We start from the raw sequence: 17929 nt of genomic DNA on the forward strand, positions 1-17929 counted from the left end.
AAAGTGCATATTATCCTTTCATAGGATCATAGCATGCAACCTGTACCTTTTTAGCAATTAAACATGTTAAATAGATTTAAAATAGCACATATTCTCCTTTCTCTCCATTGTGACCTGCTTTGTTTCATAAAACATGAACATAAGCAAATATCACATCTTATATTATAAACATATACAACAGAAATTCCATTGTAAATAAATGGAGGATTTCAAAACTACTAAAAAATAAAAACTGTTGATTGAAAATCATACATATATTGATTTAAAGTTAAAATCAGTTTGAATAGAAGAAGGAACATTAAAGGACTCTTGGGATTTTAAAAATGAATTGACAGTAATTTATACAACAAAGATATGATATTTGTTAAAAATAGATATTGTAGATCTATTTTCTGTCATACCACATGAGACTGGTCTAAAATGGTTTGAGGAAGCTATGATAGAAAAAGGCACATTTACTTTTAGAGACTTTAGAGTTTTACTTGAATTGCTTCTTAACAATTTTATCCATTTTGAGAAGGAATTTTTTAAACAAATAAGTGGGGTTGCAATGGGGCATGTTGTTCTCTAAGCTACGCAAACAGAGTATTACATATATGAGAAAAGAAGTTTATTTATAACTTGGTGTATGCAAACTGCTGGAGTATGTATAAGCAATATTTAGATGATATCTGCATTTTTTGGAATGACACAGAAGATAAATTGAGATATTTTGTAGAATATATTAGCACAACTACAGGATTTTTAAAGTTTACATATGATATTACTAGTCATTTAGTCAAATACTTGGATGTCACTATTCACAAGTTAGAAGCTGAAGAATGGTTTAAGTCCACAGTGTATGGGAAAGACACTTTTTCAGATTCTTGTTTGTATTTTATCATTGCACACCTCTACAAACAAAAGAGAGGCATTTTAAAGGGTGAGTTTATAAGAATGTCTAGAATGACCTCAGAAGATGAAGATTAAAGAGATGAGTGTGTTAGATTAAAAGAAATGTTTTTAGAGAGAAAATACCCAGGTAATCTGATAGAGGTGGAGAGGGAGATATACTCCCATCCTAGGTAAAGTGAATATTAACTTGAAGTCTAATATAAACAAAAGTAGTGATGATAATAGTTTTAGGCAGGTAATAGAAGAAGGGCGAGTTTAGCACACACAGGAGCATTTGTAATGAACTATACTAGAGATGCTAATGTTATTAAAGACATAATTACTAGCAACTGGGAGATATCCGATAGTTTGTCGTATCTAGAGGGAATATTTCAACAACCTATAAAATGTACTTTTAAGAACGGGTATAATATTAAAAATATGCCAGAATCAGATCATGAAAAAGGTAAAGGGCATATGAAAAGTAAGAAATGCACATTCAAATGTGGAGCACGTTCTCAGTGTCCCCATATTAGTAATAGGGAAAGTATTTATATACAAAGTAGAGATAGGTGTATACAATCTAACTGTTATGTATTAGTTGTTCAGCCTTCTATGTGTGGAAAACTGAAAGGGCACAAAAGTGAAAAATTTGTGAACACTTACATGATATTAAAAAGAAAGATATTACAAATGCCTTGTATAAACACACTAAATTGTAAAAAAGCAAAATGCACATTTTTTGAGCTTGAAATAGTCCCAATTGATCCCAGAGGTGGACCATGGGAGACCAAAATAGAATATTGGGAGATATGCTGACACTTGGTACTAGAGGTCAATAAACCCCCAGGACTAAATGAAAATATCTCCTTGGTACCTATTTTAAAATTGAGGGCAGCTAGGTTATAAACGGATTTTTCATATCTTCTTTTGGCTTTTCCCGGTTAGGGGTTGCCACAGCGGATCACCTGTCCACTCATGATTGGCAGTGGAGTTTTATGGTGTTGAGTTGCCAGCCCAGCACCCAACCTTCCACAGAAGGCACAAACATGCACGTACTCACACCTAGGGCCAATTTATAGTGTCCAATCCACCTACAGCACTCGGAGGAAGCCCACATGACCACATGGAGGACATGCAGACTCCGCAAAGAAGGCACCCCAGCTGAGGATCAAACCGGAGAACCTCTTGCTGTGAGGTGGCAATGCTAACCGCTGCACCACCGCGGCCACCCATAAACAGATTTTTTCATATAGCTCCTTTATATTCAATAGTTCTAGATTTTAATGAAGTCTATTTATAAACATGGAAGTTTTATTATTTAACATATTTTCATTATTTATTGTTCATAATATTTATATATTGAGCTTGCTAGACATTTTTATATATTTAATAATATAATATATGTTATATGCATCACTTTAGATACCTAAAAGAATACTGACAAGGTTTTATTAATTTACTTATTATAATACCTGGCTAAAAGGTTGTAATTTATTATGTTCCAACTAGATATTTATTTATTTATTTATTTATCTTATTTTTTTATTCTAAAATAACTGTCATGTGAGAGTAAAGACACTGGAGAGCAGCAAATGATATGAATTCAATAATATGTATGTTTTTCATTCTACAGTTATTATTTTATAGTAGTGTGAAAATCCTCTGTTTATGAACAATGGAATTTATGTTGTATATGTTTATTATATAGGATGTGATATATGCCTATGCTCATGTTTTATGAAATGAAGTAAATCATGTGTCCTTTCTTAGGACATCATCAGACCATAACATCACCAAATTCCCTCCAGTTAAATATCCTGTTTAGTAAACCAATCATCTCAATTAACCCCCCAAAATTAAATTAAACTAAATTAAACATGTCAAATAGTTTTAAAAAAAGTGCATATTATCCTTTCATAGGATCATAGTGTGCAACCTGTACCTTTTTAGCACATAAGGCATTCAAAGGACTGTTTGCATTATATGTTGGTTGGTTGAACAACATTGTATGTACCACATTTTAATAGCAAACAAATAGGTTGAGAGGCATTACACACTATTATCAGGGCTCATTACTCTGTAGTACCATGAATCCTACACTTTCATAACTTGAGATTCTTAGGGTACAATCAGGCATTATATTTAAGGTGTGCAGGATCACAGCATTGTGCATCCTACCTACTAGGTGCACACAGAATACCCTGGTGGGTTCAACACTGCTACCATGGTGTACATAGTGTAATGTAGTGCAAGCCACATTATAGTAGTGCAAAATTAATTGGTGACTTTAGAATGTGATAATTGTAGGCACAAAGGGTCCCTATTAATTTGACAAAACTTTAGCTTGTCGAACTACAAAAGACCGACAGCTAAAGTTTGAAAGAGCCAAACCACGAATGGCCAGGTAAGCAAATTTTTTCTCAGTGAAAGAATTTGCTTGGTGGTTAACAGGAATTTGCCCTTTCCCCGATGTGGAGCAATCTCTGAGTTAGTATATTTAGTTAGGGGGGATGTGGGCTGCACAGCCCCCCACTTAATTCACGTTGAAAGGTTTTTGTTTTGTGTAAAGGCCAAGCAAATTATTTCCATGGGAAAAAATTCACTTAGCTGACCGTTCACAGTTTGGACGTTTCGATCTTTAGCTTTCGAGCTTTTGTAGTTCGACAAGCTAAAGTTTTGTCAAATTAATAGGGACCCAGCACAAATTATAGAAAGCCGGTGCACCTATTTCTGTGTGTGTATATGTGTATGTGTGTGTGTGTGTGTGTGTGTGTGTGTGTGTGTGTGTGTGTGTGTGTGTGTGTGTGTGCACGTGTGTGAGTGTGTGTGAGTGCGTGCGTGCAGACAAGTGAACAGGGGCACCTATGTGTGTGTGTGTGTGTGTGTGTGTGTGTGTGTGTGTGTGTGTGTGTGTGTGTGTGTGTGTGTGTGTATGTGTGTGTGTCTGTGTGTGTCTATGTGTGTGTGTGTGTGTGTGTCTGTGTGTGCGCATGCCCGCGCACAAATGAACACGAGCAGGCGTGTGTATGTGTGTGTGTGTGTGTGTGTGTGTGTGTGTGTGTGCGTGTGTGTGTGCTGTAGTGAACACGAACTTGTGTGTGTGTGTGTGTGTGTGTGTGTGTGTGTGTGTGTGTGTGTGTGTGTGTTTGTGTGTGTATATGTATGTACAGTACTATCTCTGTATTCCAGTATTGTTCACTTACTATGCCTCAATAGGGAGTTTACTCCCTTTCCCCCATGGCTGTAACTTCAGTTCCATTTGACAGATTTGTTAGCCAATATAGCAATGTGGTAGGTAAAACAGCACATCTGTTCATATTGTATATTTCATTTGCATATGCACTATGCACCACCTGCAAACAACAAAGGACAAGTTGCTTAACAGCAGTACTTAACTAAACAGTTCTACTTCTTTCATTATTTATTCTTTTATATTTACTTTCTATCCGCCTTCACTCCTTCTTCTTCTTTTAGCTAATACAGCATGCTTCATTTTCTTGTTATATAACAAATTCTCATGCTTAGCTGGTTCACGCATTTTCGTCCTTCCTTAGGACTTCATCAGACTATAACATCACCAAATTCCCTCCAGTTAAATACCATATTCAATAAACCAGTCATCTCAATTAACCTCCAAAAAATAAATTAAACATGTTAAATAATTTCATATTATCCTTTCATAGGATCATAGCATGCAACCTGTACCTTTTTAGCAATTAAACATGTTAAATAGATTTAAAAAAGCACATATTCTCCTTTCTCTCCATTGTGACCTGCTTTGTTTCATAAAACATGAACATAAGCAAATATCACATCTTATATTATAAACATATACAACAGAAATCCCATTGTACATAAATGGAGGATTTCAAAACTACTAAAAAATAAAAACTGTTGATTGAAAATCATACATATATTGATTTAAAGTTAAAATCAGTTTGGATAGAAGAAGGATTTTATAAAATGAATTGACAATAATTTATACAACAAAGATATGATATTTGTTAAAAATAGATATTGTAGATCTATTTTCTGTCATACCACATGAGACTGGTCTAAAATGGTTTGAGGCTATATGATAGAAAGGCACATTTACTTTTAAGAGACTTTAGAGTTTTACTTGAATTGCTTCTTAACAATTTTATCCATTTTGGAATTTTTAAACAAAAAAAGTGGGGGGTTGCAAGGGGCATGTTGTTCTCCTAAGCTCAGAGTATTACATATATGAGAAAAGAAGTTTATTTATAACTTGGTGTATGCAAACTGCTGGAGTATGTATAAGCAATATTTAGATGATATCTGCATTTTTTGGAATGACACAGAAGATAAATTGAGATATTTTGTAGAATATATTAGCACAACTACAGGATTTTTAAAGTTTACATATGATATTACCAGTCATTTAGCCAACTACTTAGATGTCACTATTCACAAGTTAGAAGCTGAAGAATGGTTTAAGTCCACAGTGTATGGGAAAGACACTTTTTCAGATTCTTGTTTGTATTTTATCATTGCACACCTCTACAAACAAAAGAGAGGCATTTTAAAGGGTGAGTTTATAAGAATGTCTAGAATGACCTCAGAAGATGAAGATTAAAGAGATGAGTGTGTTAGATTAAAAGAAATGTTTTTAGAGAGAAAATACCCAGGTAATCTGATAGAGGTGGAGAGGGAGATATACTCCCATCCTAGGTAAAGTGAATATTAACTTGAAGTCTAATATAAACAAAAGTAGTGATGATAATAGTTTAAAGTTTAGCACACACAGGAGCATTTGTAATGAACTATACTAGAGATGCTAATGTTATTAAAGACATAATTACTAGCAACTGGGAGATATCAATATTTCAACAACCTATCAGTGTCCCCATATTAGTAATAGGGAAAGTATTTATATACAAAGTAGAGATGGGTGTATACAATCATCTAACTATGTATTAGTTGTTCAGCCTTCTATGTGTGGAAAACTGAAAGGGCACAAAAGTGAAAAATTTGTGAACACTTACATGATATTAAAAAGAAAGATATTACAAATGCCTTGTATAAACACACTCTAAATTGTAAAAAAGCAAAATGCACATTTTTTGTGCTTGAAATAGTCCCAATTGATCCCAGAGGTGGACCATGGGAGACCAAAATAGAATATTGGGAGATATGCTGACACTTGGTACTAGAGGTCAATAAACCCATCTCCTTGGTAGCTATTTTAAAATTGAGGGCAGCTAGGTTATAAATGGATTTTTCATATCTTCTTCTGGCTTTTCCCGGTTAGGGGTTGCCACAGCGGATCACCTGCCCACTTTTCTACGTCTTTAGGACTTCCACTCACCAAAGAAAGTTGTCCAGTAGTTTAAATTTTAATTTTCTGAAAATCATGTTAGCACTACGGCAATTTGTAAAAACGTTTCAAGCACAGTGCCAATCAATGATAGAGTGAAGGATAAAAGCAGAGAAGCTGGAAAGGAAATTAATTTTGTTGGAAGCCGCCGAGTTTTATACCTCCTTGAACTTGATGTGGCTTTACTGTGTACACCTCAGGCCCTCTTTGACATCTAAGCTAACACAGTGTACCTTACCTTCAACAGTTACCTCCCGCATTATTTTTCCCTTGTATCAGAATACCATCAGCTTCATTCTGATTCGTCTGCTTCTGATATTCTCAATTTGAAACTTTCCTAAATAAGTAGAAGTGATGCATGAATGTTTTGTGGTTTCCATTTCCCTTCTTCTGAGGGACTGTAGCTTAATGCAATCAGCTCTACTCCCATCCACTCAGGATGGGCTTACCACCTCATCCTCTGCCTAGCTTTGTCCAACACCCAAGCTACTAAATTAATTTGGGTCACTTTGGAAATTGAATGTTATTCCTCTGTGCCTCTAGAATTGGCTTGTTCTAGTTCATTTTGTCATTTGGCTGAATTATTTATATGATCTACAAACTTCCTTAATATTTGTTTTTTAGTTTGTATTGTATTATTATTATTGTTATTATTATTATTATTATTATTATTATTATTATTATTATTATTATTATTGTTAGTATTATTATTATTGTTATTATTATTATTATTAGTAGTAGTATTATTATTATTATTATTGGTATTATTATTATTATTATTATTATTAGTATTATTATTATTATTATTATTATTATTATTAGTATTATTATTATTATTATTATTATTATTATTATTATTATTATTATTATTATTATTACTACTTGTCTTCCACTTAAGGATTTCTATAAAGGATTCCATTGGAAATGTGATTTGCCATTTGGGCATTCCTGGTTAACAACTGCAATACATAAACAGGTGAATGTAACTCTTTTCCAAATTAACCAACAATTCTACAAATGTTTCTAGGTATTTTCAGCTAAATTTGATGGCACTGAAATGAAAGAGGTTCTAAACACATCGGTTGACTCCCCGGAAAACATTGCTGTCGATTGGATTAACTTCAAACTGTACATAGTAGAGAGTTATGTGGACAGAATTGACATTTGTGAGTTGGATGGAGCCAACAGGCTGACACTGATAGCAGAGAACTTGAATAACCCTCATGGCCTAGCTCTGGATTCGACTGTTGGGTACGTAACCTTCCAAATATATATAAAATGTACCTTTAGAAGACGTAAACAAAGTACTCATTGTTTCCATGAAAACTTCCTATGATCCTGTTGACAGAATCATGTTATAAATTCACAAAACAAACACATGCCTAGCTGTAGAACTTCAACTATTACTAAGGAAGTGTAAACAGCAAACTGTTCATGACAGTTTTATATGTACATGGTAACATGCATTAAATTCAAAGTCTTAAAATGTTTTTGTAAGTCACAATAACACAGTAAAAATGTTTTTATGGTTTGAAAACAATCTGCAGTTTACAGCTTTAGTAACTGCACATATACTGTCAGAAGCAGTTTTGGTCATCCAGCTGTGAACTTTCTTATGAGACTAACCAGAGCTATGTTGCATGGTTGTTGATGTATTTGCAGAAAAAGGACATTTTAACAGTATGCATGTATTCACACCATTTAATATCTAGACAGAGGTTATGTGTCAATGCAGTTGTCTTTCTCAGTCATGCAAGTTTTAAAATATATTTCATTTGTTTGTGCTTAACATGGGTTTATAATTGTCAATACAAATATGAACATGAAGTTTATTTATTTATTTGTTTAATTAGGGTACTGAACTGATATATGATAAATCAAATACTATATGCCTAGAGGTATTAATTGACTTATTGTAGAGAAACTCTTGGGGGTGCAATTGTGGTTTAATAAGCAAAACATCTGAATTCAGAGAACTTACAGATTGTATAACACATTATTTACAAGGCAGCATTCATATGTCTATTACTTGAAGTGCTGCTGTATGACTGGCACATAAACATAAAACAGTGTATATACTGTCTGAGCAATATGAAAGGCATTTGTGTTGAGTTTTGATTTGTGTAACCATTTCAGCCCATTTTCTCATGTTGTTAAAAGGTGAAAGTTCCAAACAGCATATATTCACATTGTAAAGGCCATCTACTGACACGCAGAATGCAGCACAGGGGCAGCTAACTATTCTGTTGTCCATGGTCATTCCCCAATCTGGTTATCTCCTCAACCTTAAGCTGAGGGCCAAAAAGGTGCTACACATTATGCTGCCGGCCACACACACAGCATTTTTCTGATTTTCTCTTTTAAACTGTTTATACCTGCCATGCCATGCATGGAGTGCTAAAGCACTCCAGCGTGAATGTAATACCCGCATGCAAATGTCAGTATTTAACTCATTTGGCTTCTGCCAATTGCAGCCTCTTTGCCCCACCCTAGCTATACTTCTGCGATGCAGTATGTCATATAATCACAAGACATTGTCACCATATTGGTGTCTTTTGAAGCTTGTAGCATTGTTTTCTAAATGAGCTATGTCTTCAAGATGTATTTTAAAGTGGTACAACCTCCAGTTACAATTGTGAGAATTTGCTAAACTAAGCATAGCAAATGCATACATTTCTTTTACATTCTCATACACAACTACAGTGCTGTAGTGACTGAGATCTGCTGAAAATATAAGCATGGCCTGTATGGCAGGTAACATCTGCCATCTTTCGTAGAAATATAAAGGCGTCAACACCTGGCGACATATGAATAGTGTTATATTGTATCATCACAGTGACACACCCTTACCTGTTCACTGCAGCTGATGACACATTAACAATATTACATTGTATCGTCGCAGTAACATACATCTACTTGTCCACTACAGATGAATACACTGGAATAGTGATACGTTGTCTTATCCATGTGATATACATTTACCTGTTCACTGCACCAATTGACACATGACTAGTGTTATATTGTATCATCACAATAACATACACTTACCTGTTTACTGCACCTAGTAACTGATGCATACATATTGTTACATTGTATCATCACAGTGAAATTCAGCTATCTGTTCACTGCACTTGGTCACACATGAATATTGTTACACTGTATCATCACAGTAGCATATATCAACCTGTTAACTACACCTGGTGACATATGAACAATGATACATTGCATTATCACAGTGACATGCACTCACCAGTTCACTGTACCTGGTGACACATCTACCTGTTCACCACATTGGGAGACTGACACATGAATATTGTTACATTGCATTTATTTATTTATTGACATTTGATTACCAGGAAAGCCTGAGTAGGTGCCCATTTTCAGTGCAGGTCTGGGGAGAAAAGCAGTTTGTAACTTACAGCACTATTACTTTTTTAAAATTTACACACACATACTCATGTGATTTTATTGACTTTCAAGATGTCGCTCTATTTAAGGCTATTTCAAAACAGAGGTTTGGCCTGAAGATTGACATGAAACCTACCTTTTCCAAATGTTATTTAAAATGTAACAGTTGTCACCCCTTTCATTATAAGTGAAACATTTACAGGGACCAATTAGTGAGAGCATCTAGAATATGTTCAGATTTTGAAAATGTTAAAACTGAAGTTGATTTCATAACTTCTATGTTTTTGGAAAGAGGATACTGCATTAACTTTTTAGTTAAAACATGTAAAGATATTCTAACCTGTGGGGGCACAAAATTTAAACCATTGTTAGGATCCGATGGGAACCTGCTCCCCTCTCATAACAATACAAGCCACAGTCTGGCGAAGAATCCTTATTCAAATTCTTTGATTATCACCTTCAGCCCCTTGTCAAAGAAAATAAAGGTGATTATTAAACAAAATTTGAATATTTTTAAGGTGGATGAGAATCTTAATAAAATCCTGGGGGAGTCCCCACATTTTATTTACAAAATTGGTCAGAATTTGAAAACCCTTCTTGAACACCAACCCTTTTCATAGGATCATAGGATCACAGGATCATAGGAAGTTACTAGGTTAATGGCCCTAGGGCCCTTACAAGTCTAGCCAACTTCTACCCTTATTTCCAAGATCAGCACTTAATGCCCCTGTCCAAGAGGGACACAGGTGGAACCCCCAGAGTGAATTTATGGTTACATCCAATCATACAGATTGTGTTTAAGAGGGCCAGTGAGGTGATCTGTTTGAACATGAATTGGGAATCTGTTCCAAAGGTGTAGTAACCTCTGGTAGACAAATCTGTCCCTCCAGTATGCTCTATTAATGTTACATAACAGGTTAAGGCTTTTAGAGTGAATAACCCGTGTACCATTTGACTTGCAGATATGCAGCATTTCCAATAAATCAGGGTCAGAGATTGCCTTATATGCAAGGCAGAGATCACCTCTGAGTAGTCTGTATGAAACAGAATAAAGTGACAGTGATTTCAGATGATCCATATAGGACATATGCCGAAGATCTTGAATTTTCCTTGTGATGAACCTTTGTGGTTTCTCAAATTGCTCTAGGTGCTTGGAAAGGTACATACCAAAAGGAATGTTGTACTCAGTTATTGGCCTGATGAGGGAAGAGTACAGGGAGGTTTTAACTATTTTTTTTCTGGAGGCAATGCCTTTACTTATGAGAGGAGCAATATAGAATGCCCTTTTTACCACTGTAGAGACATGGTGATCAAATGTAAGGTTGCTGTCAACCTGTGTACCCAGGTCTCTCACCACTGCGTGTGTACTTAGGGTGTTGTTATTGATGTGTAGTTAACAGGAACATCACTCTTACCAAAAGAGATGAAAATACATTTTTTGCATTGAGTTTAAGGCCATAACTTTGTCACCAATCATTTGTTTGTGTAAGACCCTCTTGCAGGATGTTGACATCATTTGCAGATTCCCAGTTTGCAGTCATTAGCAAATTTGTCAGCCACAGACCTTTAGTTTTAGCTTGTACTTCGGAGAAATAGATTTCAAACAGTAGAGGTCCCAGGACTGATCCCTGTGGAACACCACTGGTTACAGGCCTGCTGCTGGAGGTGGATTCTCCTATTTTGACTATATGTGTTCTATCAGTGAACCAGTTAGTGACCCATCTAATGAGATAAGGATTGATACCTAACTGGGTGAGTTTGTCAATGATGCCTGAGTGGGTGATAGTGTAAAATGCCTTGGCTAACTCCAGGTAGGCTGTATGCACAGACCTCCCCTCATCCAGGGCCTTGATGACTATCTTGAAGACGTCCACCAGGTTTAACAGGCATGATCTCCCTTTGACAAATCCAAACTGAGTAGAGTCAAGTGTCTGGAGATTACCTATATCTTTATTGATAAGGTCCATGATAATTCACTTCATGGCCTTGCAGATAAGGGTAGTTAGGCTAATAGGTCTGTAGCTCCTGGGGTCAGTGGAAGCACCACTTTTGTGCAAGGGAATAACTGTGGCCATTTTCCATTCAGCTGGAAAGAAGACGGTGCCAAGAATATGATTGAAAAGAGTACCCAATGGTGTTGCTAATTCTTTTTGTAGCCCATGTAGGATGCAGCCTGGAATGTTATCAGGTCCCATAGATGCTGTGTGTTTGGCCTTAGACAGGGCAATTATGACCTGCACTTTAGAGATACAAGGTAGGGGAGAGGTGGTAGGGATGTCATGTGGTACATGTGGCAGGGACAGGGGAGTGAAGTTTTCACAGAACCTGTCAGCCAAGAGGTTAGCTATGTCCACAGGCTCAGTATATGTGGCATCATTAACTACCAGTTTGGCACGAATCTGGGTCTTCCTTTTAGGTTACGGATGTAACTAAAGAATGTCTTATGGTTGTCCTTAGTTGAAGAAGCTAATTTGGATTCATAGTTTGCTTTCGAGGACTTCACAAGAAGTCTTATTTGCTTGTTTAAGCTGAGGAGGGAGTGTTTCTAGTTTAGGGCTTTCTTAGACAGCAATTTCTTTTTGTTACTGTAAAGCCTGTTAATGTCAGTTGTCCACCAGGCAGGTTTGCCCTTCCTTGAAAAGCTTGTTTTGGTCTTATCAGTTATGGCCGAGTCAATGCAGTTATACAGGTGTTTGTATAAAGCATTGGTGTAGAACTCCGCATAGTTGCCTATTCCATTGGGGGGGGGGTGCAGTGAAGATATACCATCCCGTAAAAGATTATAATCTGGTTTGGAAAAGTTTTTCTAGTTTAGTTGCTGCTGATGGGGGGGGGGGGGGGGTCAGATGTGATAGTTACTTCAAATGAGACTGATTTGTGGTCAGATCTCACCAGGGAAGACTTCACAGTGGGGGTGCTACAGTGGTCCCCCATATTAGTAAGCACCAGATGTAGAATGTTGGCACCCCTTGTGGGGGTGTCAACCAGCTGGTCCTGGGCATTGGAGTTACAGAAGTCAAGGAACCTTTGGGCTAGTGAGTGTGAACATGAATAATTTACCTAGTCAATGGATGGATGGATAGTTAAAGTTGCCCAAAACCATCATGTTTGGATGTATCTTGATAGACTCAAGTAGATCCAAATAGGGACAGTAGGTGTCCTGATTCATGGAGGGGATCCTGTAGCTGGCAAAGACTTGAATAGGTGTCCTACCAACAGTTAATTTCACCTGAGGTATCTCTGGGGAATCATGCTGTTTAACCAGTCTAGAGGTGTATTTACCTTTAATGAATATTGATACACCACCTTCTTTAGTTTTTACACCTTCAGTTTGTGGTCTGAATGTGTGAAAGGAAGTGTAACCTGGTATGGCTGGGATGCTCTCCACAGCCTTGAACCAGGTCTCCATGACTGTACAAATGTATGTGTCTTCCAAGGTGAGGACTGCTTCCAGTGAGTACAGTTTCATGTTAAGACTATTAGGGTTTAGCAGCAAAACCTTGAGGTTGTTTTTAGATGGAGTTTTTACGTCGGGAATTTTGTCCTTGATACATGCCTAAAAAAGCACTATGGAGGTGGCAAGAACCTTAGCCAGTAGCCAAATTCCAGGGGTGACCAGATGAAGACCATCTCTGGCAAAGCATCGAGGTCTGTCGCTCATATCATCTCAGGCTGACAGATACTGGATCCTCTTAGAAGGACCCCTTTCCAAATAACTACAAGTTATACATAGGTACTAGGAGATATGGTGCATGTACTCAATGCTAATATGTGTTAGAGCAGGAACACATCACAGTAGGTGATCCACCTCATACTATTCATTTAGGGGATGGACACTGTGGTGCATGCACTCGATGCCAATATGTGTTACAGCAAGAACACATCATAGTAGGTGATCCATCTTGTACTATTTATTTAGGGGACGGACACTGTGGTGCATTTACTCAATGCCAGTATGTGTTAGAGCAAGAACACATCATAGTAGGTGATCCATCTTGTACTACTCATTTAGGGGATGGGCACTGTGGTACATGTACTCGATGTCAGTATGTGTTAGAGCAAGAACACATCACAATAGGTGATCCACCTTGTACTATTCATTTAAGGGATGGACACTGTGGTGCATTTACTCGATGCCAATATGTGTTACAGCAGGAACACATCATAGTAGGTGATCCACCTCGTACTATTCATTTAGGGGATGGACACTGTGGTGCATGTACTCGATGCCAGTATGTGTTAGAGCAAGAACACTTCATAGTAGATGATCCACCTCATACTATTCATTTAGGGGATGGACACTGTGGTGCATGTACTCAATGCCAATATGTGTTACAGCAAGAACACATCATAGTAGGTGATCCACCTTGTACTATTCATTTAGGGGATGGACACTGTGGCTCCAAAGGGGTTGTCTATATTGCTGTGTATAAAGACTGTTTAGGTTTTTATGTTGGGAAAACTGAAAGAAAGTTTCAAAAAAGAATATATGAACATATTTACTCTATTTCTAAATGAAACATCAACAATTATTTATTTAAACATACTTTAGGCTGCCCCATTTTTTCCCCTAAATTTTAGTCTGGCATTTTGGAATCAGTTTCTAACAGTAACTGAGGTGGCTCTTGGGAAACGAAACCAGAACTTAAGTAAAATATAACTTAACTCCTTGGTGTACTCAGGACTAAATTACCACATTTTTTATTGCCCCTGTACTTAAATTTAGGGCAACTAACTTGTGAGTCAGTTCAGTACCTGTACAAATGGTTTTTTTTTTATTAGTACAGTAGTGGTTTTCTTTTTCTTTTTACATACATAGACAAACTACTACAGGATTTTAACAATGCCCTTTATTTATTTTGTGGAGGTGTCCTTTAAAAACTTAATGGCCCCTTGACTGTGATTTGGAATCATTCTTCTTTTATTATTTAAGCAAGTGTATTACACTTTATTAGTTGTTCTGAAGAAGTTCCTACACTTTGGGATGAAAGAGCTCAACCATTCATTTTGTGTTTGTTATTTTATTAAAAACTTAACTTTTTGATTTTAATATGGTGCTGGTTCTTATTTTTGCTGGGTTGGCTTTGGATCAGTTAGACTCCTGACTGGTTTGATACTACTTGAACCATACACCTTTGTTACAGGTTTTTATTTGGCTGCAAGTTTGCACACTCTTGATGGTTTATTTCTTAATAAGAAATTTATATTTTCTCTAGAGGTCTCAACCTGATGATGAACATGCACATGACCAGGAATGAGTAATGTATTGTTTGAGCTGGATGTTGTAGCTCGAGAGTTGGTACTCGTTTTTACTTGTGTGGGAATGGGGTTCCTGAGTCTGGAGATGTAACAGGAGTATAGCTGGCCTTCTGATGAAGTATTTGCTTTACTAGTGCCTAGTAGAAATTTATCACCAGAGCATAGGCCCCTTGTGAGCCTGTAGGGCAATAGTGTATTTTTAATGCAGGGCATTTTTCAGGATAATATATCAATTTGTATGCCATAACTAGCTGAGAAGTATGCTAATTAGTTGTTAAGCTCTAGCCAGTTTAGCAGTTTAAGGCTTGGCAGTACTGAGTTCTGTGTGCAGTGCTGATTGCAAATGTAGCTACTTTGTTGTACCAGGAGGCTTGTTTCAATTTTAGTTTAGACGTTAGATTTGTAAGGATGGGTGAAGCATATAAGACAGTTGGAAGCAAATTGGATGAGGCTAGGGTTTCTCTTGCTAGGTGTAGCATAGTGTTACATTGTATCATCACATCCACCTACCTGTTCGTTGTACTTGGTGACATGTGAGTCTAATTACTTTGCATCATCACAGTAACAAGTGTTCACTGCAGCTGGTGACACATATATAGTGTTATATTGTATCATCACAATAATGTACATCTACCTGTTAACTTCACCTGGTGATAACACATGAATAGTGTTAAACCGCAGCATCACAGGGACATATGTCTACCTCTCCATCAGGAAGTAGAAACAAAGGGATAGGTTTCTTACTCAATGTATTTCCAGCATCTGCAATTAATCACTACCACAGGTCAAGCAAAGTGCTGCTGTGTCTACCTTTAAGGCTACTGTTGATAATTGGATGTCACAGATCTGCTGCACAGTTATCATGTATCGCTCTGTGTGATTTAGGAGGTGATCATCATTAAGTGTTGCAAAGGGTGACAATAACTCTTAAAGTGTGTCTACTTATGGGTATAAATGGCAAGGTCTCATGCTCCCTGTGGTCACTTACAAGGTATTGCCTCTAGGTTCCTGTCTATTTTATCAGCAGCTGCACTCACTCTGCATTGTATAAATCATCATAAAGTGATTAAATCACATCTAGAAATGTACTTCTAAAACTGGTTTACACCAGACAGTACCAGGTGATTTTGAGTTGCCTATTGCCTTTAAATTCTACTTTCTTTTCCCTTGAAGTAACTGTTACATTCTTGATTGGCAAAACAAAGATGTATTATGTCTTGCCTGAATATTTACATTCAGCCTTCTTTATTTTATGCTGTTTTTAACTGTCTCAGGTGATAATGCATGATATTCTAAAGAGGTGTTTATAAGTAAAATTACCTTTTTATTACCTTCTTTTGAAAAGTGTTTAGAATTATTCTGATATTTTCCAATGATGTAGTTATTACTGTTTTACCTTAAGTTAACTCAGTCTGTTTAGTTACATTTTGTTTTCTGTGTTATTGCAGTGCAACTGGCTTAAGCCATGGTTAAAATGGTTCCATGGACATTAATAATTAAATTAAAAATATAAATGTATATATATATATATATATATATATATATATATATATATATATATACACACACACACACACACACATATGTGTGTGTATTTTATATATATATATATATATATATATATATATATATATATATATATATATATATATATATATATCTACACACACATATAGAGAGAGAGAGAGAGAGAGAGAGATCTTAGTCATGATGTATCTGAACCAGCAGAAATGATCATTTATCAACATTTTCTTGTCTTGGATTAGTACGGTTATTTAAATTTGCTTCCATTCTTACATTGCTTGCAGGTACATGTTTTTCACTGATAAAAGTGATGTTAGAGGGGACCCTAGACTGGAACGTGCCTACATGGATGGTAGTAATCGGAAGGAGCTTGTGAAAAGCAAGTTGGGCTCTCCTGGGGGTATTGTCCTTGATTATGTCACAAAGCGAGTCTACTGGACAGATAGCCACTTTGACTACATTGAAACAGTTACTTACGATGGCATGGACAGGTCAGTGGTGGCTAAATGTTTCATATTTTCATAGTTTCATAGTTTATTTATACTGTGTAAGAGTCAAAGATCATCAGAATACAGACTCCACATTTTCCATGATTAGACATTACTTCCAAATGAATTATCTACTGTTTTTTTTTTTTAATAAAACTACTCTGCCTAATATACAAAGTCAACTTATTTCAGGTCCTAGCTGTGCTATGGCTTATAGATTTTGCTGTCAATGCTGTGTTGAATTTCAGAATTAGGAAGGCATAATTTGTTTTTCTGGATTTTTTAGTGACTCTATCATTTTTAACATTTAGAAAAAAGCAGAACTATTCATCATGCACAGCATTCTATGTCTGCCATATAGCCAAAAGTAACTTATTGAATATAAACTGAATTTGTCTAAGCATTCACAGTAAATCTTCTTGTAAAGTACCACTGAACATTTTCTAACAGTGACAGATTATTCAGTATAAGAACAAAATGAAAAATTATAACTCAAGTGATGGGCTTAATTTTTGTGGCGAACAATTTTACCAGAAATGACACTGAACTACAACTAAAACTATTTTAGTAATTGGCAAAACTATGCATAGCCTTTGCCTTAACAAGTATTATTACTAAAATGTAAGTTAGAATGCACATACTACATCCTAGATCCCAATATTCAACATTTTTGGAATAGTAGTCACTCCCACATTTACATTATAATGAGGCCTAAAGGTGACAAAACACATTGCAACACTTTTTTCATGAGTTAATTTGTATGCCATGTTTATTTAATCACTGAAATACAACAGAAACATAGGAAATGGAATGCTTCAAGTTGAGATGATAAGGATAAGAATCCACCAATTTTAATGTCATCTGCTTATTTGGATGCCTAATAGGTGGCATTATTGGGTCATGGTGAAATCACATAATTAAATAAGAAAGGGCCCTAATACCAAGCCTTGAGGTACACCTGCGGAAACCTCTGACCAACTGGAAAGGTAACAGTCCAATTTAAAACATTGACATCTATTTTTTTATCTAACTTCTC

At 36.2% G+C, this 17929-nt stretch overlaps 1 protein-coding gene across 1 annotated transcript in view; it reads left to right on the forward strand.

The window, feature by feature from the left end:
- Window positions 1–17929, forward strand: part of LOC122788060 (low-density lipoprotein receptor-related protein 2-like) — a 1238079-nt gene that overhangs the window by 158343 nt on the left and 1061807 nt on the right. The window contains exons 12-13 of the mRNA XM_044054982.1: window positions 7242–7465; window positions 16690–16896. Coding sequence (XP_043910917.1) covers window positions 7242–7465; window positions 16690–16896 — 431 coding nt within the window. The remainder of the gene's footprint in view (window positions 1–7241; window positions 7466–16689; window positions 16897–17929) is intronic.

Source organism: Protopterus annectens, chromosome 13.part0 (assembly GCF_019279795.1).
Source record: "Protopterus annectens isolate FY-2018-M chromosome 13.part0, PAN1.0, whole genome shotgun sequence".
NCBI lineage: Eukaryota > Metazoa > Chordata > Ceratodontiformes > Protopteridae > Protopterus > Protopterus annectens.